At 53.5% G+C, this 24,521-nt stretch overlaps 12 protein-coding genes across 12 annotated transcripts; 8 read left to right on the plus strand and 4 right to left on the minus strand.

Annotated features, from left to right (window-relative positions):
• Positions 1-1,444: 1,444 nt before the first annotated feature.
• PG997_003436 (uncharacterized protein) lies at positions 1,445-3,361 on the plus strand (the record flags this gene model as incomplete). Its single annotated transcript, XM_066807751.1, has 6 exons — positions 1,445-1,649; positions 1,713-1,922; positions 1,985-2,246; positions 2,297-2,889; positions 2,952-3,182; positions 3,246-3,361. 6 exons carry the CDS (start codon positions 1,445-1,447, stop codon positions 3,359-3,361), a joined length of 1,617 nt encoding a protein of 538 aa, XP_066671369.1.
• A 2,808-nt stretch (positions 3,362-6,169) lies between these two features.
• On the plus strand, positions 6,170-6,808 carry PG997_003437 (RING-5; the record flags this gene model as incomplete). Its single annotated transcript, XM_066807752.1, has 2 exons — positions 6,170-6,263; positions 6,495-6,808. 2 exons carry the CDS (start codon positions 6,170-6,172, stop codon positions 6,806-6,808), a joined length of 408 nt encoding a protein of 135 aa, XP_066671370.1.
• Positions 6,809-6,816: 8 nt separating this feature from the next.
• PG997_003438 (IBR domain-containing protein) lies at positions 6,817-7,944 on the plus strand (the record flags this gene model as incomplete). Its single annotated transcript, XM_066807753.1, has 1 exon — positions 6,817-7,944. One exon carries the CDS (start codon positions 6,817-6,819, stop codon positions 7,942-7,944), a length of 1,128 nt encoding a protein of 375 aa, XP_066671371.1.
• A 725-nt stretch (positions 7,945-8,669) lies between these two features.
• On the minus strand, positions 8,670-9,501 carry PG997_003439 (uncharacterized protein; the record flags this gene model as incomplete). Its single annotated transcript, XM_066807754.1, has 4 exons — positions 8,670-8,698; positions 8,766-8,931; positions 9,023-9,068; positions 9,161-9,501. The coding sequence occupies 4 exons, from the start codon at positions 9,499-9,501 to the stop codon at positions 8,670-8,672; spliced, it is 582 nt and encodes a 193-aa protein (XP_066671372.1).
• A 1,939-nt stretch (positions 9,502-11,440) lies between these two features.
• On the plus strand, positions 11,441-12,634 carry PG997_003440 (DRB0094 family RNA ligase; the record flags this gene model as incomplete). Its single annotated transcript, XM_066807755.1, has 1 exon — positions 11,441-12,634. The coding sequence occupies one exon, from the start codon at positions 11,441-11,443 to the stop codon at positions 12,632-12,634; it is 1,194 nt and encodes a 397-aa protein (XP_066671373.1).
• A 966-nt stretch (positions 12,635-13,600) lies between these two features.
• On the plus strand, positions 13,601-14,609 carry PG997_003441 (uncharacterized protein; the record flags this gene model as incomplete). Its single annotated transcript, XM_066807756.1, has 3 exons — positions 13,601-13,816; positions 13,903-13,988; positions 14,051-14,609. The coding sequence occupies 3 exons, from the start codon at positions 13,601-13,603 to the stop codon at positions 14,607-14,609; spliced, it is 861 nt and encodes a 286-aa protein (XP_066671374.1).
• Positions 14,610-15,170: 561 nt separating this feature from the next.
• On the minus strand, positions 15,171-15,854 carry PG997_003442 (uncharacterized protein; the record flags this gene model as incomplete). Its single annotated transcript, XM_066807757.1, has 2 exons — positions 15,171-15,547; positions 15,707-15,854. 2 exons carry the CDS (start codon positions 15,852-15,854, stop codon positions 15,171-15,173), a joined length of 525 nt encoding a protein of 174 aa, XP_066671375.1.
• Positions 15,855-17,121: 1,267 nt separating this feature from the next.
• Positions 17,122-17,469, minus strand: PG997_003443 (uncharacterized protein; the record flags this gene model as incomplete). Its single annotated transcript, XM_066807758.1, has 1 exon — positions 17,122-17,469. One exon carries the CDS (start codon positions 17,467-17,469, stop codon positions 17,122-17,124), a length of 348 nt encoding a protein of 115 aa, XP_066671376.1.
• Positions 17,470-17,664: 195 nt separating this feature from the next.
• On the plus strand, positions 17,665-18,690 carry PG997_003444 (uncharacterized protein; the record flags this gene model as incomplete). The annotated part of the gene is made up of 3 exons (XM_066807759.1): positions 17,665-17,848; positions 17,939-18,309; positions 18,409-18,690. The coding sequence occupies 3 exons, from the start codon at positions 17,665-17,667 to the stop codon at positions 18,688-18,690; spliced, it is 837 nt and encodes a 278-aa protein (XP_066671377.1).
• Positions 18,691-19,395: 705 nt separating this feature from the next.
• On the plus strand, positions 19,396-20,033 carry PG997_003445 (uncharacterized protein; the record flags this gene model as incomplete). The annotated part of the gene is made up of 2 exons (XM_066807760.1): positions 19,396-19,626; positions 19,713-20,033. The coding sequence occupies 2 exons, from the start codon at positions 19,396-19,398 to the stop codon at positions 20,031-20,033; spliced, it is 552 nt and encodes a 183-aa protein (XP_066671378.1).
• Positions 20,034-20,351: 318 nt separating this feature from the next.
• Positions 20,352-21,304, minus strand: PG997_003446 (uncharacterized protein; the record flags this gene model as incomplete). Its single annotated transcript, XM_066807761.1, has 2 exons — positions 20,352-20,772; positions 20,925-21,304. The coding sequence occupies 2 exons, from the start codon at positions 21,302-21,304 to the stop codon at positions 20,352-20,354; spliced, it is 801 nt and encodes a 266-aa protein (XP_066671379.1).
• A 2,100-nt stretch (positions 21,305-23,404) lies between these two features.
• On the plus strand, positions 23,405-24,330 carry PG997_003447 (concanavalin A-like lectin/glucanase domain-containing protein; the record flags this gene model as incomplete). Its single annotated transcript, XM_066807762.1, has 4 exons — positions 23,405-23,708; positions 23,767-23,972; positions 24,041-24,166; positions 24,229-24,330. The coding sequence occupies 4 exons, from the start codon at positions 23,405-23,407 to the stop codon at positions 24,328-24,330; spliced, it is 738 nt and encodes a 245-aa protein (XP_066671380.1).
• Between the last annotated feature and the right edge of the window lie 191 nt (positions 24,331-24,521).

The raw sequence follows: 24,521 nt of genomic DNA on the forward strand, positions 1-24,521 counted from the left end.
CAGAGGATCCGCCTGTGTGGTTCTAAAGACGGCAACTCGGGAGCCATCCCCCTTTCGACATTTCCAGAATTTGAGTCCTAGGCTATGGCCATCGCCTGTCTCGCCCACTGCCTGTTCGTTACGTCGTACGCTGCCGTGGGGTATGACCCGACCTCCTGACCCGACGCCTCCCAAACCGAGCTTGGTCTGGGCCGACCTAACTCGCCGATGCCGTGTTTCTGGCTCTTGTACCACCGTTTCGGCCCTTGAACTATCACCATCGTTCGAGCCGGCAAGGCGACCTCTCATTGGCAAGCACAGGTTTCGCCAGCGTCAAATTTCGGCCGATATTGGGCTGGGTGGTCCCTTGCAGCCAGGTACTGTAGCCGTCAAATTGTGTGATTCCGCTTGAACGGATCACACTTAGCCTATAATGGACGAATCCCACGGGAGCATCGTGAATACACTTTGCGGCACATATACCCGATATAGCATTCACTTCACAGCGTCGCTCCCAACCCGCAGGTGCCAAGGTAAGGCATTCTTGAGGCCGCTTGACAGAAGGTGTATTACCACACGTTGGTCGCCTCACCACCCGGTCGGTAACCCTCTCGGTCGCATCAGCCAGCTCAAAGGAGTGGTAGGCTATATATAATTGATTGGTGCAATCTACTTTTTGCGCGGCTGACAACAGCTCACTCCAGCACCATTGGTCGGAGGATCATTCTGCATGCTTTCCATGCAAGGGAGGTAGCAGATCCAACGAAGGCCCTTGGCAGTCCAGCAAAATCGAGCCAGATTGGGACAACGGTCAGCCCAGGCCAAGAACCAAGGCCTCGGCTCGCGGGTTCGTTCAGCGATTAAGCATGGCCAAGGTGCCGGTGCGATGCTTGCCCGTGCTTGTGTTTGTGGCCAAGCCGGGAGCGACTCGGCCACCAGAAAAGCTTCGACGGCACTGCCAACATCACGGTAGAAAGGCGTGGTTATCATGGCTGGGAACACCAAACGCACATTCGCGACAACAGTTATGGGCCAGAACGGATTTGACTTGGAAGGGCGTTCCCTGCCCTGCTCCAGACGATCCCGTTCGCTCGTTTCCCCATGTTGGGGCCCCAGATTGCAGTGTCGGGTGACGGCCCGCCCTTCAATTTACCCGGTCACTTGGAGCCAATCAGCCCTCCCACCGCCCATGGGGCAGCGGTCCTATTCACGGGGGAAAACGTACAGATTACTTGTGCATGTCTTGGCAAGACAGCAGGGGTCAGAGTCTCAACGGACGGCACCCATCGTATGAGCTGTTGCGTCCGACAACATGGATACTCGGCATGCCAGCGGCTACTTACTTTATACATAACAAGCGCGATGGCTCGCCCCATTCCCTACTCCTCTTGCAGTGTCGTCTGATACTCCCATCCCTCGTATACCTCCTGGAGCACCGCTGAAAGCAACATACCGAGCGTCGACAATGGCTGTTCTGAACAAGGGACATGGGGCTGATCCCCTCATCGCGACCATCGTCGCGGGGGATAGGACGCCATGGTACAAGAAGCCCAACCTGCGATTTCTATACCTCTGGCTCTTTATCTGCTGTATGGGTGTTGAGATGACGTCGGGATTCGACTCCCAACTCATCAACGCCCTTCAATCTCTCCTCCTTTTAACAGCTGTATGTACAGCCCATGCAACGAGAAACAACACCTTATACTAGTTGCGCAATTGCTGACGGGACTCAGACTTCGGCGAGGGCCACTTGGATGCCAAGGGAAAGCCTGCCATCAAGCCCGACATTCTGGGATTCATCAACGCTTGCTACCAACTCGGATCGATCCTCGCGGTTCCAGTAGCCCCATGGCTCGCACAGCGCTTGGGTAGACGGTGGTCGATCATGATAGGGTCCTTGATCCAAGCTCTTGGGGCGCTTCTCCAGGGTTTCGCTCAACACGGTAGGGATGATCCCTCTCACTGATAGAAATGAGCCGCGCTCTAATACCCGTTCTTCTTGCAGTTGCCATGTACATCATCGCCCGCATGATCCTTGGTTTCGGTATCCTCTTCTGCATCATCTCCGGTTCGTCTCTTATTGGAGAGCTCGGTCACCCGAAAGAGCGTCCCACCCTGACTGCTTTCTTCAACGCATCCTACTTCCTCGGTGCTATTGTTGCTGCTGCAATCACCATTGGGACCGTCGAGATTGTCGGTGATTGGAGCTGGAGGTTGCCATCGCTGCTGCAGATCGTCCCTTCTCTCCTCCAAATTTGCACTGTCTTGTAAGTAGACTGCGCAACGCCTTTGCTTGCGGGTGCTGACTGGTCTCAAGCCTACTCCCCGAGAGTCCTCGTTATCTCGTTAGCAAGGACCGCGACGATGAAGCGATGGCTATACTAGTCAAATATCACGCCGAGGGTGATGCGCAATCTGAGCTTGTCCACGCCGAAATAGCTCAGATCAAGACGACAATCAAACTCGAGATGGAGAACAGCAAACAATCTTGGACCCAGCTCTTCGCCACCGCCGGTATGCGCCGCCGCGTGTTCCTCTCGGTCTTCATAGGACTCTTCACCCAGATGTCGGGCAACACTCTGCTTTCGTACTACTCCAACGTCTTATTCGAGAAGATGGGGTATACGTCCAAGTACGCCAAGAGCAGGATCAACATCGCCAACCAGTGCTGGAGTCTGATCAACGCCACCGTCATCGCCGTCTTCGTTGCGAGGTTCCGAAGACGCTTCATGTTCTTGCTTTCGTCAGCGTCCATGTTGTTTGCGTTCCTGGCCATGACGGTTTCGTTTGAGAGGCTGCAAGAGGCCGTCGATGGAGGTTTCACCAACTCGGCCGCGCAGATCTCGGCGTTGTTCTGGTACTTTGCCTACTCGCCGACCTACAACATTGGTAACAACTCGTTGACCTACAGTAAGTCCTCCCCCATTTCCGAAGAATCTTACTTTAGTCTATGTTGCTGACAATCTTCGCAGCTTACCTCGTGGAAATCTGGCCCTATGCTACTCGATCTCGCGGTATCGGTGTCCAGCAGATCTTCGGCAAGCTTGGTGGCTTCTTCTCTACCTACGTCAACCCACTGGCTATGGACGCCATCGGCTGGAAGTTCATGGCTGCTTACACTGGCTGGCTCGCGTTCGAGAACATCTTCATCTTCCTGTTTTATCCCGAGACCTACGGCCGGACTCTGGAGGAACTTGCTTTCTGTATGTTTATACTTCTTCCTCTACTGTTCTTCTTGGCAATGCTAATGCAATACTCTCCCTCAGTGTTCGAATCCGATGCACTTGTGGCCCAGCAGACCGAGGCTGTCGAGAAGGTCGTCCACAACCTCGAGCACGACGAGCCCAAAGGCGGACCTACCGTCGCTCACCACCAGGTTTAGATATTGCCATTTTTTGTTTAGTGGCTCAAGGAGTCACCAGCTGGGTGGTGCTCATGGACCGGCTTAGTCATGGTCTATTCATAATGTGGAAGTTTTCATAAAGGGGCCCGTCGTCGTTGTCGGCTTGGAGTGTGCATATATACAGCTATAGCCTTGGTATAGTCAATGGAAGCTAATATCAAATGTCAAAATCTTATTCTCACCTCTTTGTATTCTATATATGATGAGTTATTTGAACCTTGTAGCTGAGTATCAAGGCGTTTGATTGCTGACCCTCATTGCCACATCACATGGACTGCCGGGTCACATACTCTGGCTACTCTGGGTCCGGACGGGATAGCATTCAACTCAGGCCTGAATTTGTCTACAATCTTCCCAGGGGTATTCCCGGAGACACTGCTTCATGACGGTGAAATGATTATCCTGCCAAAACCCAGAAACATAGCCGCACTTTATGATCCTTTGTAAACATTCTTCCGTTGCCACTTTTGGTTTAGAGATGGGTCTCCCCTCTTGATCAGCTATATTCCCTCGGCAATTTAATTCTCCTTTTTTACGCCGTGACTTTTCTTCTTTTCTTCTTTTTTTCTTTTTTTTTCTTTTGGCTTTCTTTCTCTCTTTTCTTTTCGGCAACTTACTCAAGTAATAAAGGCGGGCCAGCAGAGGCAAAATACTTAAAACAGAGCAAATAATCGTAAATATATAGATTTAAATAATGATAATATGCCAGACTGTTTGGGAGATCCTCGATGCAGGATAAATCCTTATCAAGAACCAGCCGAAGGGAGAAGATTGGTTGCTACGACACCCGAACCAGGCCCCCTATTCGCAGACAGTGGTTAACCATCGCCGGTCACATGTTGCACCAGCCGGGCCATAGCACTCCAGGGAATTTTTACAGATGCCAGAAGAGAATACAGAAGCATTCTCAGATCCACAGGCTTGGCCTGGAATACTCCTGAAGCCAACTGGTTCTCAATTCGAACATGGGCCGAGACGTACCACTGGATATGCGCTGTTCTACTTCTACAGGAGGTTGCAAACAAACGTCACAGACAGGTGACCATGCATACAAACTGGATTTGCGTTCTATGATGAATAAACTACGGATATAATACGTATATACTCGAAAAAGGTGGCGGGTCTTACTTTCATATAAGCCACATTGGGTTTGGGCAACATAGTTGTTTGTGGCTTTTCGTGTCACAAGGTTTGGGTCACAGTCCCAGCCGCGGTCACAGAGCGATCGACACATTCATAATTGATCTCTGATGGGCTGGGGGCACGGACTCTCGATAGATTGCAGTACATGCGCTACATGTACGTACCAGATATTTACCATCACCCGACCGGCGACAACCGAATCCCGATTCAATTTGGTTGGAGTCGGGTGGCCTGACTTCGTTCGGATCTTCAAATTTGTCACCAACGAAGCGCTGCAACGGAACGATCAAACATAACGATACCGCATGCTGACTCGAATTTGTGGATCTTATTCGAGGGGTGTCTTCAACACCAACAGTTCATCTCATACTTGGACAATCACAGTTGAACAACAAGCTTGCTTGCAGGCGCACTCGACCCCCTCCTTCCCTCAGCCCAACCTCGGCGTATCGGGGACCACCCACTTATCGATCCACCTCGCATCTTTAGGTACCTCGAGATTTGCACCACTTTAAGGAAGGAAGAACTCGTCTCGTGACCATGGAACACAAGCAAACCAGTCTTACCTAAGCCAGCTTAAGTGGTTTGCTGGCAGGCAGATAGATCCGTTCGGGTTACTGCAGATGCTTCACAGAAGGGCCCCGTCGCCCCTGCCACTGCCTGCCACTGCCTGCTACTGCCTGCTACTGCCTAACCGTGATATGTAGCGTCCTGCTCCATTCTGCCGGCGTCATTTCACCCCCACCAACTACCGGCTGGGTATAAGCGGCCATCACCTGCTGCCTGCTTACCTGCTGCCTGCCTGCTTTACTAATCGAGCCCACCCCAGGTCAAAACAAGGGATCAAACCCGATCTGCCCTGATTGCTCACTCAGCACTCAGATGCACAATTAGAAAAATATCGGATACGTGCTGTTTAGGTAACCTTAAAAAAACCGTCACCTGCATGATTACCTAACCGAACCTTTCCGTAGCCTGTGCCGCGTTGGGTTCTGGCGGGCTAGTGTACAAGTTCTGGTGCTGACAGTTGCCCCTCCCTGACAGCCTGAGTCCCCCTAGCCAAAGCCAAAGCCAAAGCCCACCCTGCACCTAAGCCGCTGTAGGCGGTAGCCACCCAGCCGTAACCTAGCGCCTGGTTGCCTATCAGCACTATCGTTCCAGTTCCAGGCCCAAGTCCCCGTCCCCAGCACAGGTAACCACCGCCATCTCCGGTGACGCATCCAACGCATCCTATCTATCTCATCATCCATCCTCCATCACACGCTCCCTTTCCGCCTTCTGTTGCGTTACAGATCCTGTGACTCGCATAATCCCTCGAGTTTCGGCTTCTCTCTCGCAAAATTTGTCCTCCTCTCCAAACTCAAACCCACCCAAGCCCATCCTCCCCAAACAACAAACTCGACCCTTCAATCCCGCCGGCTGTCTTCACGGTATTTGCTCGTCGCTCGCTGACGGGCATCTTCCTGTGAGGCACCACCCTGTACCGCCGACAAGATTCCTCCCATCACGAGGAAGCGGAAGGCGGCGGAGGCCAAGATAACAGACTCGTCTTCCTCGTCGGCGCCAGACACCTGCAACAAACGACGAACCGCTGCACTCCAGCGCCAGAATCCAGACCCTGCACCACCCACTCCCGTCACCGGCATGGATTCCGACGAAGACTTCCTGTCCACTGTCAGTAGTGATGACGATATCATGCTCGACGACAGCGAAAACGATGACATATCAAACGGCGATGGTAAGTACCATTTTCTTAATCGGTTTTCCCCTTTTGTGTTGTTATTTGTGTCCGCCCTGCTCCGTCCCATCCCCATTTCCCCGTCGCTGCCCGCCGCCGGCCGACCTGCCATGGGTTGGGTGCCCAACAAGGCGGGCCTGGCCAACTGCTTCCCGCGTCTTCCAAAGCAGCTGTCGTACCATATCCATTGCATTACCTGTTGCTGCGATGACTAATGACTTCGGTTTACAGAATTCGATGACGCTTTCGACGAGGATCCCGATGACGAACCGGATCTGGGACTGCAGAAGCAGAAGACACCAGTTGCCTACGATGTGGGCTACAAAGTCTATAGTCCGGGCGACATTCAGAAGCAACAGGAGGAGATGATGAACGAGGTCAACATGATTCTGGAGATGTCCAAGGAGGATGCCGCCATCCTGCTACGACACTTCCGCTGGAATAAGGAGCGCCTGATCGAGGACTTTATGGACAACTCGGACAAGGTAGTCGAAGCAGCTGGCATAGTGACCAGTGTCGCAAACCCCCGAAACTCGAAACGATAGACGGGTTCATGTGCGATATCTGCTGCGACGACGACGAAGGACTGCAGAGCTTTGCCATGAAATGTGGACACAGGTACTGCGTGAACTGCTACCGCCACTACCTGACCCAGAAGATTCGGGAAGAGGGCGAGGCCGCCAGGATCCAGTGTCCTGCTGAGGGTTGTTCGCGTATTATTGATGCTCGATCCCTTGATCTACTCGTCACGCCGGAACTCTCGGGTAGGTACCAAGAGTTGCTCAACAGGACTTATGTGGAGGACAAGGACACGTTAAAGTGGTGCCCCGCCCCCGATTGCGAAAACGCGGTCGAATGCGGTATCAAGAAGAAGGAGCTGGACAAAGTCGTGCCGACCGTAGCATGCGCGTGTGGATACCGATTCTGTTTCGGATGCATCCTCAGCGATCACCAGCCTGCCCCCTGCGAGTTGGTAAAGCGCTGGCTCAAGAAGTGTGCAGACGATAGCGAGACGGCTAATTGGATCTCCGCCAACACGAAAGAGTGTCCTAAGTGCAACTCGACTATAGAGAAGAACGGCGGGTGCAACCACATGACTTGCCGCAAGTGCAAGCACGAGTTCTGTTGGATGTGCATGGGCCTGTGGTCAGAACACGGAACCAGCTGGTACAACTGCAACCGATTCGAAGAGAAGAGCGGTACGGACGCTCGCGATGCTCAGGCCAAGTCTCGCGTGTCCCTCGAGCGATATCTGCATTACTACAACCGGTACGCCAACCACGAGCAGTCGGCACGCTTGGACAAGGACATGTATACCAAGACGGAGAAGAAGATGGTCCAGCTCCAGTCCGCCTCGGGCATGTCTTGGATCGAAGTCCAATACCTTAACTCGGCATCCCAAGCGCTGCAGACGTGTCGTCAGACTCTCAAGTGGACGTACGCCTTTGCTTTCTACCTCGCTCGGAACAACCTGACAGAGATCTTCGAGGACAACCAGAAAGATCTCGAGCTCGCTGTGGAGAACCTGTCCGAGATGTTCGAGAAGCCCATTGCGGAACTGGCCGACTCCAAGTTGAAGGTTGATATTATGGACAAGACCTCCTACTGCAACAAGCGCCGATTGATTCTGTTGCAAGACACAGCAGAAAACCTCGCCAACGGTATGTCATTCAAACTGTGAGCTCGGAGTCAAGTGCTCCAGGCGATTCGGTGTTCATTCAGTCATGCCCCAACTCCCCCCTCGGCCGTGCTTTGATAGAAATTTGATGGGTTCCTCCTGTATGGTTTCCTCTATCTTCTGTTGCTTGCCATGCCTCCATTGGGGTTGCTATCAACAGTTGTAGCCAGTGCCAGTGCGCTGATGAGTTCCAAACCCGTGCGCGCAATATATTCTCTGAATGTCCACTAACTTTCCATGCCCCTCAGGCCGATGGACTTTCAACGTTGATCTGAAAAACGGGCAAGGTGGACGACAGTAAAGCCCATGCAGACTATAACACACTGTTAGAAATGCCTCGAAAGGGGGCTTCTCGAATTAAGTATCTCTGTAGCGGGCAAGGCTCCTGGGCCGGGGGAGCCTACATTGGCAGCGGGCCATCATAGATTTCCTTCAGGCATTGACGTCTCCTACATGTTTTGGGTGTGCGAATTCACTCAAAGGAGCATGAAAGGCTGGCACATGGGTTTAGCGAGGTTACGGAGAATTAGGGGGCGTCCTGGGCGTTGTAGCTATCATTCGCTTCCTGTACTATGAGCGCATTTTCACACTTGACTGGTAGCATGCTGCTTTGCCAGCTGGCGATGGCTTTATGATAGAAATCTCATTTGCACACTTCGTTTTTTTATCATCATACGCTATGCTGTAACCTATGAACTTGACCTTTGTGGCCTTGGCTGGCTCAATCATCAGCCCAGAACCTTCTCCGCCAGAGAAACTAGAACTCATTATTAGCAAAGCCATTCTCCACGTATGAGGGAATGATGGCGATGGTGATATCTTACCATTGGTCCCGGTGTTATCAGGCTCGACGTGGGCCTCCTTGACCTTGCCATCCTCAATGACCAAGGCGTATCGCTTGCCACGCATGCCGCCAAAGATGGCGGGGGCGTCGAAGCCCAGGTCCAGAGTGCGGGTGAACTCACCAGTAGGGTCGCCCAGGAATCGTATCTAGAGAAGTGGGCAGGAATGGATTAGCAATGGTGGGGTTAAAGAGATGGATGGCGTGCAGTGAAGAACACCTGCACCATTATCAACTTACGCCAGAATCCTTGACGGGGTCCATCTGCTCGTGCCACGCGTTCATGCTATTTTGGTCATGTCAGCCAATCTTTCCCTTCTGATATATATACATGTAAAGGGTAAGAAGAAGGGAAGGGAAGGGGTAGAGGGTACTCACACGAAGGCGTCGTTGACGCTGACGACGACAACCTTGCCGCCCATGCCGAGGATCTCCTTAGTTTTGGGGTGCTTGATGTAGCCGGGGACGTGCTGCTGGCTGCAGGCGCCCGAGAAGGCGGCGGGGACGCCGATGACGAGGCCCTTGGTGCTCTTGAACTCGTCGAGCAGGTTCACCTTGTTGCCGGGCGAGGCCTCGCACAGGCACTCGAGGTTGGGCAGGGTGTCGCCCACTTTGACCAGGGCGCGCCGCGAGGCGTGGAAGCTGCGGCTCGCGGTGAAGGCGGGCACGGAGGCGCGGGCGGCGGTGGTGGTTAGGGGGCGGAGGGCGTGGAAGGCCATGATGGTTGCGGGTGGGGTTTGGTTGGTGGTGAGGGTGATGCTTCGGGGGTGTGTGAGGGTGTAAGGTAAGATGGAAGCTAATCGGAGAGGGTATCGTCAATGGTGATGGCTGGTCGTTGACGTTGTTTTTCGGATGTAGGTTGGGGTTTGGCGCCGGAGCTCTCCTTCAGCTAACCTAGCTGTGTCTCGGACCTGAATTGAACTGGGATGGGGTGGATGACGACATAGCAGGGTCAATTGGGTCCGGGGTGGTGGGCTTGCACACTGTGTTTCAGACGTTCAAAGGTATGGTTGGAGACAGTGGGGATGCAGGAGAATTGTGGCTTGGAGGCACTGTGTTAGGTTGCTTTAGTTCAACGTGGGGTGGGTTACCCTGTCAGGTACAAGATTTCAAGATTGCCAAGTTGCCAACTTACCGATGCCCTGTCTAACCCGGCAACTTTAATCCCACTGCATGATGTATTTGGAGGCAATGCAGTTGTCCGTGAAGATAGTTTAAATGACCATCAGAGGGACATGACTCATCAAATCCAGTTAGTGAGTGAGCTCGATGGGCTTCTGAGCTTGGCAGACTGGCAGGATTGTCAATACTCGTGGCTGACAAGAAAACCCCCACCAGCAGATCTAGGACTGACATGCGGATCCTCCAGCAATACCGATTCTACCTCCTTGGCAACCTGCCAATGGCAATGTCCACTTTCTCCCTGATGATACACATGTGGACGTCTACAGGCAGTAATCAGCGCAATCGCAAGCCACTCAAACCCCTATACTGAGAAAGATGGCAGTGGCCAATAGTCCTAGCGTGCGTACATATTAGGTACGCCATGTCTGTTGGCATGCTTCTTTCATAGATATTTTATAGTGTTTGGAGTTATACTCTGTGAATCTTCTAGGCTACATGATCTGAGCAACCTACTACCTCTGCCATATGAGTAATGATAAGTGTCCCTTCGGTATCGAATCGGATTAAAAGGAGAGAAGGGAGTGAAGAACAGGAACCGTCACTGTTGCGGCTGTTATTGGCTTTCATGGCACATAAACAACGGCTGAGTGCCCTGGGTGGCCCTGGAAGGGCAAATTTTTCTTTGAAAGCTCAATTTTCCTTCGTATAATGTAATATATGCATGATCACTGGTGCTTGATATTGTATATCTCAAGCTTCTGAGCCGAATACTTCAGCCAGAGAGCTGTGCACGTATCAGAAACTTTAGTACACAGGCAGTCCATCGCCTTGTCACAGTTGGCCTCGTACACAAAGGATACACAGAAATATTTTCTGTGTAGATCACACGTTTACAAGGGAGTATATGCTGTCACTGGTCCGGAATTAACAGAAGAAATTCACGAATGAGAGCCCACCGGTGCCCTCATCACAACCTAGCCGTTTGTAAAGGCTCGGGTGCCATTAATGGAAACGTAGAAGGTGAGAACTGGCCCATTGTGAGCATAAGGTTAAGTATTTGGAAGTAAGACTGGCGTGCCCCTTTTCGAACATGAAGCTCTCTACTGTCAATCGGGATCCAGGTGGCATTTATCTAGTGGTATTAGCCAAGGCAACACATCAAATTCTCATTCCTTTCATCTTGAATCTAATTTCTGTGAATACAGTCAACAACCATGGCAAAAGGCTGTTCCCTTCGCCGAGTTCGACCCCACCGCTTCAGATTATCGTCAGGGCGATGAGGTGGCTCACCCGGACTTTTCAGCCCTTGCCTTAGGTATTGACCTCTTCTGCGTACGTGGGTCATTGATTGCTCCTTCCCAGTCTTGTAATCTGAAGGCACACTTTTATCAGCCTCCCACCACCTTCGAGTTCCTCCGCATCATCCCCATCATCCCGGGCATTCCTTTGTTTTTCTCCTACCTGCGTAAACAAATTTGCCTGCCATCCTTTCCTCCCCAAACAACTTGCCCAACGGCCCATACACAATCCACCATGACACGCAAGCTTGTCAGCGTTCGACAAGTCTCGCACTTGGAGCCGCTGGTTTCGAGTGCCAGCTTGCTCCTGGCCGATGTCGATGGCTGGAAGTGCGTGATGAAGAAGGGCACCGCCGAGGTCGGTGATCACGTTGTCTACTTCGAGATTGACTCATTCCTCCCCGCCGCCGAAGACCGTTTCGCTTCACTCGGCCAGCTCAACACTTACAATGGCAAACTCGCCACGCGTGACGGCAGATTTGGTTTCCATGTCAAGTCCATTAAGCATGATGGCGTCCTTTCCCAAGGATTTATCATGCCCCTCGACCGCTTCCCCGAGATCACCAGCGTCATTGCCGAGCTCCGCGAGAACAACACTCACGAGGAGGCCATGCAGAAGGTCATGGGAATGAACTTCGAAGACAAACTGAACGTCTTCAAGATGGAGCCTGCCGCCGCCGCCAGAATTCAGCCATCGGAGAACTCGTTCGGCCCGTGCCCCTCATTCTTCCCCAAGACGGACATCAAGCGAGTCCAGAACTGCCCCAACCTGTTCACCGCCAAGTACAAGGATGCGGTCTACCAAGAGACAGTCAAGATGAACGGATGCGCCGAAACCGTTTACTTCATCTGCCGCGACTCCCCCCTCTACGCCACCCTGCCCCCTCTAGAGGGCCGCGCTGACATGCCCGAGGGCCGCATCGGCGTCTGCACCCGCAAGCGCGACCTCACCGACAAACCCGGCTGCCTCTTCTGGGGCGCCGCCATCTACTACGAGCTCCCGGAGAAGCTCGCCGCGCTCGGCAAGAGCCTCGCCATCCAGGGCGAGCTGTGCGGCTCCACCATCTGCCAGAACCGCGAAGGCTTTCCCGAGGGCAAGCACGACTTTTACGTCTACCGCATATTCGACATCGATGCGCAGGAGGCCTTGGGCCCGGTCGAGACGGAAGAGATGGCCGAGAAGCTGGAGCTCAGGCATGTGCCTGTGAACAGCTATTGCCGACTGCACGACATCGCCGCGAGCAACGCGGATCTCCTGCAACGAGCTGAGGGGGTGGGGAGTCTATGGAAAGCCGCGGGAGGGTCTTGTGTACAAGAACGTGAAGGACGGTCGCAGTTTCAAGGTGATCTCCAACGCATACCTCGTTGGAAACGGGGAGTAGAAGTGGAGGTTGGAAGAGCATCTAATCGTCCGCTTCTCTGCAAGTAGCTCAGGGGGATGGTTACTGAAGCAACGCGAGTTCTTAAGAGGATCAAGGATAGCTACACAAACAGCACATCTGAGAGATGAGGGAAGTTTCGACGCTTTTCTTTTCACAACAAAGCATTGAGTTCTCAAGTCAATACAATGACGTAGCCCTGTCTTTCTCTAATTACGAATGCTTCACTACGTTGATACGATTATGACTGCTTGCATCTGTTGGCCTTTGCTTTGTTACTCCTGCCACAGAAGGCTGCCTGTTCTGGGTAGCTCAACCTGATCTTTGTTGCTCATTATGTATCGCTTTTGCGAATCCCATGTGCGAGAATTGTATTCGTAGCGTACCGTCTTGTGATGATTCCCGCAGTGATACATACTTACTTACCCCAGAGGTCAACTAAGGGTAATTATTGCTGACTTGCAAGAGGACCGGACGGGTGCGGGGAGAAAGCAATGTCATTCTTGGGGCCGTTTATAGCCAGTGGCGCCGGGTATGACGCATCGCCGCTCGCACTATTGCTAAGAGAAGGAAGCGAGTGTCTCTCTTAAAGAAGATCACGGCTAATACTGGGGTACAGGGTGACGGGGTAGGTTTTGTTTTTCACATCCTTTTCGTGTGCCTACTCTTTTGCTTATTTTGGCCAATTGTAGGACTATTTCTCAATTTGAGTTGCTTTTTGTCTTGAATTCAGTGTGCCGAAATCCTCCATCCTACCCGTGTGAGACTGCACCGGAAAATCAAGGTTCCATCTCGCATACTGCAGGAGCAAAGACTCAAAGGGGCCGGCAACCTTGAGTTGGGCACATCAGCCATCCCCAAAATAGACGAACACAACCACCATCAATCTCCCGCAGTATTCTACTAATTTTTATGCCATAACTGCGCTACAATTGCTTTCATATCCTGGCGGCTTTCTCATTCTCGCATCTGTTTAGCACCTTGGCTTTGCACTCTCATTACGAACGGCCGTAGCAATGACGCAAGCAATCCTGCCCGCCTTCGCCACGGTAGAGCAGAATGCTGATCAGCTGGGCAAATGGGACATCGTCGGTCTGTCCATCGACCAAGATCTCCTGAAGATCCTGTCGCCCGGCCAGGAAGGGGCGACTTTTGGTGGGTTTGCCAGCCGAGTCCACGAAGCACGCCCAGACAAGGACTACTACACTGTGGCCAGCAATAAGGAAGAGGAGGTAGCCGAGCCGCCAAGAAACCCAGCGGATTCGATCGAGTTCGTCGATATCGACTCGGACCTGCAATGCGAAGACTACCCTTGCAGGGCCACGTTCTGCACCAGGAACCGCTCGTCATGTACATCCCCTCCTTCGTCAAACCGTCCGAGGCGGCGCACATTATTGAAACCAGGTATGTCAAAGACCCCTCCTCCCCTACAGCTGAGTCGTCTCTTCTGACAGCCGCTGCCGTAGCGAGCCCGGTTTCGGCCCCGCCTACGTCGAATACGCAGGCAAAGTCACGCAGGACCAAGAATCCCGCCGGTCCGAGACCTCGATGCCGCCGCGCTCCGAGACGGTCCGCTGCATCGAGCAGCGCATCCGTAACATCCAGCCGTGGGGCCAGTCCGTGCCGCGGGGCCAGACGAAGCAGCTCGAGGCCCTGAGCGCGCAGCGGTACCGGGCCGGCGGCTTCTTCACGCTGCACTACGACTACTTCGCGCAGGCGGGCCAGCCGGACCGCGCCTCGACGCTCAACGTCTACCTCGGCGCCAACTGCACGGGCGGCGGGACGCACTTCCCGCTGCTGCCGCGGCCGCGGGACCGGGCTTGGTGCGAGTTCATCGAGTGCGACGGGGCCGAGGAGACGGAGGGGGTCGTGTTTAAGCCGATTCCGGGCAATGCGATTTACTGGGAGAATCTCCGCGAGGACGGGACGGGGTACGAGCAGACGCTCCATCAGGGGCTGCCGATCGAGTCGGGGGTCAAGATTGGGATGAATGCTTGGTCTTGGGTCTTTCCTGGGGCTGGGTAGAGAGGTGGCCAATGTAGGTGATATTACTGTTTGGTAGATACTGGATGAATCTCACTGTACTTACCCTACTAATATTACCGTGAAGCAATACGAGCCTAGTGTTCCACCTCCGGGCGTTTAGATACTCATATGACATCATCATCACATTTGTACAAATGAAAGATATGGATTCATAGAGCTGCTTTCTTGATATGATGTGTTCCCGTGCGCTGAGTAAACATGAAAAGGGGTTCGGTCCCATAAGGCTGAAGTATCTTCTCTCTGTCTTGTCAAAGTAAGACGAGGGCTGGCTTGGTGGTCTATCGCTTCAATTTATGAATGGACTACGTTCAATATGGTTCTTAATTGGCCAAGTAGAATCATCATCAGGCAGAGGGGGAACCTTGCTTATTCACTACCTAGTGCCCTTCCACACACAAATATCTGTAGCTACTAGTTACCACTGACAAGGTAAACAGTTCCCCTGCATACATATAATTACTCCCCGTAAGCTTCCCAGTCCCCAACCGTCTTCCACCAGGGTCGAGGCGCTCTCTCTGTCGAGAGCCCACATCACCCCATCTAAGGGCAAAGGTTGATTCCGGGGGCGATGTAGCCGCCTCCCCAGATGCGCGGGCCGCAGAAAACGGGAGTCCCGTTGACGTCAAAGTAGGGTGTGGGCTGGCCCATGGCCGCGCAGGCGGTGGAAGCGGCCATGGCGATGGTGGGCACAACGCCCGGCGTAGTGACGGTCACTGTTCCAGTGACGGTTGCGGGAGTGGCCGCCACTGTAAAGGTCACGGGTGCTGGGGCCGGCGCGGTGACAGTCACGGGAACGCCCGCCACTGTGACGGTCACGGGCGGCGGGGCCGGCGCTGTAACAGTTACGGCCGGTTTGGCCGGCGCGGTGACAGTTACGGCCGGTTTGGCCGGCGCGGTGACAGTCGCCGTCACGGTTCCTGTAAATAACAAAGAAGGTGTTATCGATTGTCATCAAAGTGTCCCTCCCACATGCCCTGCGGGTTCATGATGGGATGAATTTCAGGGGACCAATGGAAAGCGGAGGACAGAGAGAATGAGAGAGGTGGACGGGTAATACTAAACAAGTAAGTACTTACGTACGACCGCTGGCGCAGGGGCCGGGGCTGGAGCAGGCCTGGGGGCCGCGGGAGCCGGAGGCCTGGGAATGGGAATGTTGAGGGGGATCCATTGAGCGCTGGCGCCTCCAAGGACGGCGAGAACCGATGCGAAAGTGTAGGCGTGCATCTTGTTGTTTGATACGGGGGAGGTGGATGGAGAAGAAGGGTTCTAAGTGGTGGGTAGTCGAGTCGTCTGTGATCGATGTAGAGGTTCTTGAAGTCTAGCGAACGGCAAAGGTGCGACCTTATATATGTGTGCAACTATCGGTTCATGCAAATACCATTCATTGGCAATAGTAGTCTCTTCTTCAACAAGCAGGGGCCGTAGGAGCAGCTCTGGGTGATAGACGGAAATTGCCTCTCAGGTTGTACACAGATAACCGTACCTGCATAGAAAGCAAGAGAAATCCTAGAAAAGAAGCCCGTCGAGTGCAAAAAAAACCCAACAGAAAGTTTGAGCATCCCGTTACTGCATGGATTAAGGTGATATGCAGAACTAAAAATACTGACAGCATGCATGACGCAACAAAACCCGGATTCCCGGCAGCGATACAATAGATGCTTTAAGCCGTGTCGGTCAGGCGTCTGCGTTGAATCTAATCCCCAGAGTTCGCCGCAGCGGACACGGCACGAAGCGACCCGCGAATAGGGGTGAGTTAGGTTTGAGCTTCTTCACCCCTTTTTAACCTTTCTACCCGCTTCCCCGCTCCCCGCTCCCCGTATTCCACGTTCTTTTGATGCATTGCTTTGCCAATAGGAGTTCTAGGTTAGTCCTCTGGGTTCTTAGATGCATTTACAGTGACCTAGGGCCTCATAAGGCTGATACTGACTCCACACTTGCTGACGTGGTGTATAGAGTTACGGTGACTTCATTGGCGAATAGGCAATCGAGCTTGACCAAAGAAGGTTTCAAGGTGTTGGTAAATCCGAAGGTTGCACAAGACCTAATAATTCAATAATTTGTATGCAAAAGCTTAAACCTGCCCCAGTGTTGTCCGGCGAGCGGTGCATCTCGTCAAAATGCAGGCATATACTGTTTCGTGACAAGTAGGTGGTGATGGCACGACTATAATTTCTCACGTATTCCATCCAGCAACGAGGACTTCTTCTTCCGTGTCCATCATCTACCAACGTACCATCAACTATTACCCCTATCTTCGTACTTAATCTGTATTTCAACATGGCACGCTCAACTATGCGAGTAGGCCTTGCCCTCGCTCTCACGGCGGCCCAAGCGGTCACTGGGCAGTTTGCCCAGAATCCGTACGTTGCCGCGCAAAACCCCATGCCAGCCGCCGCCCAGGTGACTGGCAACGGCTTCTTCAAAGACAACCCTTTATCCCAGCCGACCCTGCCGGCTCCGCTGGTAATAACCCAATCGGCGGCGGGGGTGGTCAGCAGAACCAGATGCCAGGAACAGGTTCACCCGGGGCTGGCGGTATCCCTCCCATGATGGGTGGCATGCCCCCGACGGATGGTAGTGGTGGTATTCCACCCATGATGGGCGGTATGCCCTCTGCGGGCGGCAACGGTGGTATTCCTCCCATGATGGGCGGTACACCCCCTGCAGATGGTAGCAACCCTCCCACGAATGGCGGTATCCCTCCTATGATGGGTGGCATGCCCCCTATGGATGGTAGTAACCCTCCCACGAACGGCGGTGCTCCTCCTATGAACGGTGGAATCCCTCCCATGATGGGTGGTATGCCCTCTGCGGGTGGTAACGGTGGTATTCCACCCATGATGGGTGGCATGCCCCCTGTGGATGGCAGTGCACCTCCGATGAACGGCGGCAGCTTCAACAACAACCCATCTGGGAACTCCGGGAACTGGAGTCCTCCGGCACAATCCGGAGGCAACCAGGGAGGCAACCAGGGAGGCAACCAGGGAGGCAACCAGGAGGCAACCAGGGAGGCAACCAGGGAGGCTTCCCGAATATGGGCAACTCCGGAATCCGTTACCCCGCCCACGGTGGTTCATCGCCCCCGGGACAGTGTCCTGGCACCTTCCCCGACGAGACGGAGATTCTGAAAGACAACCCCGGCTGCCCAGCCACCCGGGCCGTAGAACCGACCCGATTCGAAGACCTGACATTCGAGATTGCTCCCATCTGCCCTGACCGTAAGTACACAGATCGACTCCGACCCAGTTGCCTGTTGGAAAAGAAAAAGAAAAAAAGGGGAGACAATGACTGACCATTCTCGAAACTAGACGACGGAAAACTCTACCAGAGCCGCGGCGGCCCGACCTTCATGGTGCAGTGCTGCTCGCACGGCGGGGGCGACCACATCAAGACCGTCGTCGTCGAGGACTTCCGCCGGTGCATGGGCAACTGCTCGGCGACGGACGACTGCCACAGCGTGCAGTACACGGCGCGCCCCTACGGCGAGCCGGTCGGCACGTGCGTCCTGAACAAGAAGGGCGGCTTCGCCCCCTCGGCCTGCGGCGTCCCGGACCAGCACACCTACGCCTTCATCGTCGATCCGCCCGCCATCGAGCCCGTCATCTCGCAGCTGACGGTCAAGTGCTCGACCGAGTGTCCGTTTGGCCACGGCCAGCCCTTCAAGACGGAGACCGGCGAGGTAAGTTCTCTTGAATACTCAACCTCTCTCCTTCCCACTCATCTCCATGCGTGTATTATTGAATCAGCAGAAACTAACATACGGCGAAACAACACACAGATCTTCCAGCTCACGTGCGGCAAGCGCCACGGCACCAAGATCATCCACCGCGACAACCAGCCGACCATGATGGACTGCATGAACAACTGCGGCAAGCTGATGCACTGCGACAGCGTCGACTACGACATCCACCGCCGCATCTGCTACTACAGCAACCACAAGGCCGAGCCGACGCTCGAGTCCGCCCTGTTCGCGAGCGCCTACTCCATGGGCTGCGGCATTTGCGGCGACGAACACGGCTGCAAGGCGGGAAGCATGGCGCGCAAGAGCTTGATTGGTTGAGTACTTTCTGTACGAGATCATGATCAATCGACCCATAATGGTGTTGATACATATTAGGGGACTGTTTATTTTAAGGAAGTAGGTGGCGGTTGGTGAACGGGCTAGTAAGCAGGAAGTGCTTGGCGCAATTTCTATACGGATGCTGCAGCGGCCCCATCGTGGCAGTTGAAGTAGTGCCTGCACTTGCAAGGGAACCCACCAGTTAGTGCTTACTTGAGTTATCGAGATTGTCAATAGAGAAATTGTATCCTGCGTGTTGACAAGGAGCAAAAGGGGTCTCTCTCGTCTAAGTGTCAGGCATCCCCACGCAACGTTGTACCATCCGATGCCTGCCATGCTAGTATTATTGTCGTGGAGCGACAAGAGGGTTACACGAAGGTCCGTGTACAAATATGAAGCTACGACAGTCATGGCGGTCATTCTGACTTTTCACCTTGGTGAGACACTGTCAAGGGACGACTGTGATCGACGACCGAGTTGAGTCAGACAGACAGATATATCTGCCAAAGGTGGGCCTACAAATTTCCATCAACAGCCGCTTGCTAATGACCGACCTCTTACTTCATTTCCCCCAGCCTTCTATCAACATAGACTTCGATATATCAACTTTTATCACATATTTACCCTAAAACGGGAGGGTAGCCTATCACCACATATATTATTGTATACACTTGAATTCATACTATTAATCGATCATATCACAAAATGAAGCCCACGACCATGTTGGCTGCCGTTGCTGGCATTCTCGCTCCAGTCGCTTCAGCTGTACCCAGCCCATCGCGCGTGGCCGGGCGAACGGCCACTGGCTCCGGCCCTCTGGGCCTCCTCACGGTGGACGACACCCATCGCTTCTTCCCGGCCCAGGCGATGAAGATCAGCAGCGCGTCTTCTGGCTCCCAATCAAACGGGACCGACCCCGAGGGCCAATGCCTCACGGTGAGTACATGAAACGGCACTTTCTCCTCTCCCTTCCCATTTGTCCAACGACGTGAAAACTGGAAAAAAGCTAACTCAAACGACAGCCCACCGCGGCCAAAGACGACGACTGCGCCGCCGCCATCGGCAACCTCCACAGCTACCCGGGCAACGTGACCGTCCAGACCGGTCTGTGCTACAACTGGTGGGAGGGCAGCTGCCTGGTGAAAGTCTGCTCCACCTCGGGCTCCTTCTCGGAGAACGCGGCCCACATCGCCGACACCATGACGACGACGCTGCTGGGCCCCTGCGTCAAGGCGCAGGGCAAGAGCGGCGTCGACTCGGACTGCGCTGCGGTCGACACGCAGTGCGGGACCTACCGCTGGTGGTTGACGCAGTACGGGGGCGAGTACGACTTGCCTGCGTAGGTAGTGGGATGGGGAAAAGCAGGGGCATGCGATACTTAGTAAGGTGAGATGGAAGCGGATGATGCAATGATGGCGGCCACTTAGGTCTGGCGGATGCAAAGAAAGCATGTCACCAGAAAATAGTACCCGATATATATCTGATGAAGGCTGTATTATGCAAGTATAATAGGAGCAAAGCCGAGGGAGGTATCGGCCACCTAAACTAGGATCCAAGTCCAGAAAAGCTACATAATCATTCTCGTAACCCTTTTCCCTTCATTTCTTCCTCGCACAAAGAGCGTGCAAAACAATAGGGGATATCCCCTATCGTAAGAACCATCACAGCTCAAACACTGTCAGTAGACATCTCTCCTTCTTCTTCATCGAGGTCCATCTCCTCTTGTTCCTGTTGGTGTTATCCTTCTTGCTCGTACTCGTGCTCTTGCTCTTGCTCATGCTCGTGCTGTTGTCCCTGTTGCTGCTCTCCTCTCGCAACGCGGAAAGCCTTCTGGAGAATCCACCGCAGCTCAGGCGCGTGGAAATGGAGGGCCTCTCTGTCACTGCCGTACTTCTCGTCGTCCACGTCCTCGGGGTGAGCCAGGCATAGGACTGGTAGATCTGCAGCCACAGCGGGACCTCTTCTTCCTCCGGGTGATCCACCTCGACGACGAAGCAGTAGCGCCGTGCCGGTGGCCAGGACGGGACGGATTCGTACTCGTAGAAGCCGGCGCAGCGGACGATGTTTCGGACGACTTGGCCCCTATAAAATCAATATACGTTAGCGTCATGTCAGCCTGCGACCCTTACTATTTATTATACATAAAGAGGTTGTCCAATATCATGTCATGGGCTTGGGGGTTCGTAGTTTTTCTACAATGAAATAAATAAAATAGAACGGTGAGATAGACTTACGAGCACAGGTGTACCATGCGGACGACAGCGTGGAGCGCGGACTTCTCCCCCTCGAAGATGCTGCAGCTGGGCACCTCCCACGAGTTGGGCACGTGGAGTCGTTGCAGGAGGAGGACCTTGTCTCGTTGGGCGTTGAAGACGATGGCCGACACTTCGAGGGGCTTCCGGGTCATTGGATTCAGGAGCTCGAAGATCGGGATGGGCAGCTTGAAGGCCGAGACGCTCTGCTCGTAACTCGACCGGATGTAGAGGACTTGGGTCCGGTAGGCGTCGCTTCTGACCTCGATGATGTTGTCGTCGTCGTAGGCGTCAGGCTCTTCATCGCTAGCATCAGTGGCCTTGGGCTCCGGCTTGGTGGGAGTGGACTCGGTAGACGACATTGTGAGGATAAGGAGGAGGGAAACAGTTATAGATGCGTAGGTTGTCGTTGAGTTGTTTTCGCCGAGATGTCGCGGAATCAGGGAATCTGAATGTTGGTAGACAGGTACAGTTCACAGGTTAACTGTACAAGGGTTGGCTAGCCTTTTGGGTGTAAGCGTCTGGTTTGGTATCGTGGGAAATGTGTTGTTGTTTTGTTGACGATCCTTTCGGTTCCGTGCTAACGACCACGAACAAAAGCAAATGATAACAGAATGTGTTCAACAATAGGAATTAGCAAGAGCAGCAAAACAAAACAAACCAAAAAATTAACACTGCTAGCTTGCGTTTTTCGTGGGGACTTGGATATATGTTTACAATGACCCAGACAGTCAGAGCTGTGAGGAAGGCCAACAACCTGGCTACCTGTGGAATATCTACTGCCATACCTAAAACTCACATTCAATACGCATCTCTTCCACCGATGAGAGTATCTGCTAGTGATTATAGGTACAATGTTTATTTGATAACCCTTGCGAGCCCATGTCGTTATTAGTTTTGTATAATTCCTCACGTGGACTGCGAGATTCCCTCAAAGAAAGATCATTATTTATCCTAGATAGGCAACATAGATCCCTTGGTTGGATAATTCGTTTTCCTCTGCATTTTCCTCTTCACTTATGATTGCATGTATACATAGGTGTGAGTAATTCTCACATCTGTCTTTAAATAAAAGCCAGCCTGATGTAATGGATTGTCCACATTAATCAATACTGATCGGGAGAACCCGGAGGAGATATTGCTTTGAGCAGCATGGTTGGGGTAAGTATTCCTTTAGGAATAACATGACAGCACCAATGACAGTGTCAGTGGCCCGTGGATTCACCAGGAGTTCGCAGATGCCATCTTTGATTCAGTAGCTTTGGCGGTGGTGACGGTCTATGTTTCCTCCTGCTCACCACCACACATTGAAAGTCACTGGCAATTTTGTTAGTCAAAATTAGGCATGGAAAGTATCAAATTGAAAGATCGAAATCAATGTGCAGGCTAGGTGAAAATGTGTCTGAATATGAGAGACCGTTACAGCTCGCACAGAACGAACCGGCAGATGTCGAGTATTACGGTCGGTCCTACCTTCGGTATTGTACTTAAGTGCCGAAGGGGGCCCCCGGGAATTTAGAGGGAGCTGATGGCCGGGTTCTGGCCGGGGCCGCTACAGCAAGCCGGCCGGGTCTAGGCCGGCCCCCGAAACGCCTACTTAAAATTAACCACCCTGTAGGGATAACAAGGCCGTGGACAATCATCACATGATAAGGCAGGGTGAGAGCAATAAGATCTTTCAACCTTTGAGATCGAGTAGTAAGCAAGGTTTGTCACCCTGTCGCATGTTGAGCGTTTGCATTGACAGGCAGCACTGACCCCTGGCCGACACCCCGCCAAATAAACAGCTTGATGACGTTCAAGCTGCTGGCATTGACCTGCCTGCCTTCTTTCCCTGTCCTTCGTCTCGATAAATCCGCGAATCAAAGACGAGAATAAGCAAACCACCCTGTGCAGATCCGGTATATGCGTCCGCTTTAGGCAAGTAGATTGACAACAGTGGATTGTGATGCGCCCGCCTTGGAGAGGGATGTTGTTGTTCCTGTCAATGGGTGGGAACAGGCCCCCGGACCCTCCATTCCCTCGACCCATCATCAGCCGCTAGACTGGAGAAAGAGAAACCACCTCAAACAACCGAACAGCATGCGGCAGTTGGCATCACCCCTGGCCCAGAGTCGCATCGTGCATTTTGGTGTCTGCTGCACACCATGCCATGCCAGCATGCCATCCATGGGGCCCCTAACAATTTCCCACCACCCACACGTTGAAACATACCCGTTTCCATTGGGACGCTTGTTGGTGGTATGGTAGTGTAGTGCAATGTCCCCAATTAGCCGACTGCTACATGCAGAGATCAATCTATTCTATATAATGCAGCCATGATCATTCCTCCGTGTCTCGATCTCCTTCCCTCAAGGGCTTGCTCCTGATCTTTCGCTTCGTTTGACTTGACTGTCATAACTCTCGTTCTCTCGTCCTCTTCCCCATCCTTCCCACAGGTGTTTGCCATCCGCAACAGCATCATGCGCGGCCTCCCGCTCTTCGCCTCGGCCCTGCCCCTTGCCGGCATCGCCACCGCCTACCCCCGCGTCGACGGCCCCGGCGCCGCCGGCGTCCAATTCTCCAGCCGCGCAGCCGGCAAGACGGTAATCCCGAAAGACTCGTTCGGCGCCTTCGACACGCACTGGAGCCACAACTACCCCTGGGGCACCGACCACAACGGCGGCGCCCGCATGAACCCGTCCAAAGTCTCGACGTCCAACAACATCCTGACCCTGACCGCCTCGCCCGCGAGCGGCGAGCCCCCGCCACCAACGGCGGGCAGCAGTACCCCGTGCACTACCTGTCCGGCACCGTCTTCGCGAAGCAGCAGCTGACCGTCAAGCCGGGGGCGGCTACGACCTCGAAGCCGACTTCAAGGCGCCCGTGGCGAAAGGCACGTGGCCCGCCTTCTGGCTCACCGCCGTCAAGGGCTGGCCGCCGGAGATCGACGTCGCCGAGTGGAAGGGCACGGGCAAGATCTCGTTCAACACGTTCAACACGAGCAGCCAGGTCGCGGCGCACGACGTCACCTACCCCAGCCCGGAGAACGTGAGTACAATCATCATCGTCGACGACTACAATTTGGATACGATTTGCTGACGTCTTCTCTCTTCAAGTGGCACACCATCCGTGCCCAGATCCGAACGGCCTCCGCGACGGACGTCTGGGTCAAGTTCTTCATGGACGGTGGCGAGATCACCACGCAGTATGGCAAGAACTACGTCAACAGCGCATTCTACCTGGTGAGTCCCCTAAATGGTTCTACATACTCTGCTGTTTCCTCGACAGCTAACATTTCCCCCAGATCATTGACCTACAGATGGAGGGCTCGTCAGGCAGTCCTGGCCCTAGCGCCGGGACGACGTTCCAGATTCGCAATGTCCAGGTCACCGACTACAACCCTTGAGAAGGAGGGCAGACATTTGATTCATGAGCAAGCGAAAGATATGTCATTTTTTTGTATATAATTCTGATCGCGGGATATATCAACCACGAATCGTGGGGTTCGGCAGAGTTGCCCGTTTAATCGCCAGTACCTAAGCGTCTTTTCGGCACCCTGAAATTACGTATCCTCAACAACACATGGAAGTAGAGTCA

This window comes from Apiospora hydei (assembly GCF_038363865.1).
Source record: "Apiospora hydei strain CBS 114990 chromosome Unknown utg000004l_segment0_segment0, whole genome shotgun sequence".
In the NCBI taxonomy this organism is placed as follows: Eukaryota; Fungi; Ascomycota; class Sordariomycetes; order Amphisphaeriales; family Apiosporaceae; genus Apiospora; species Apiospora hydei.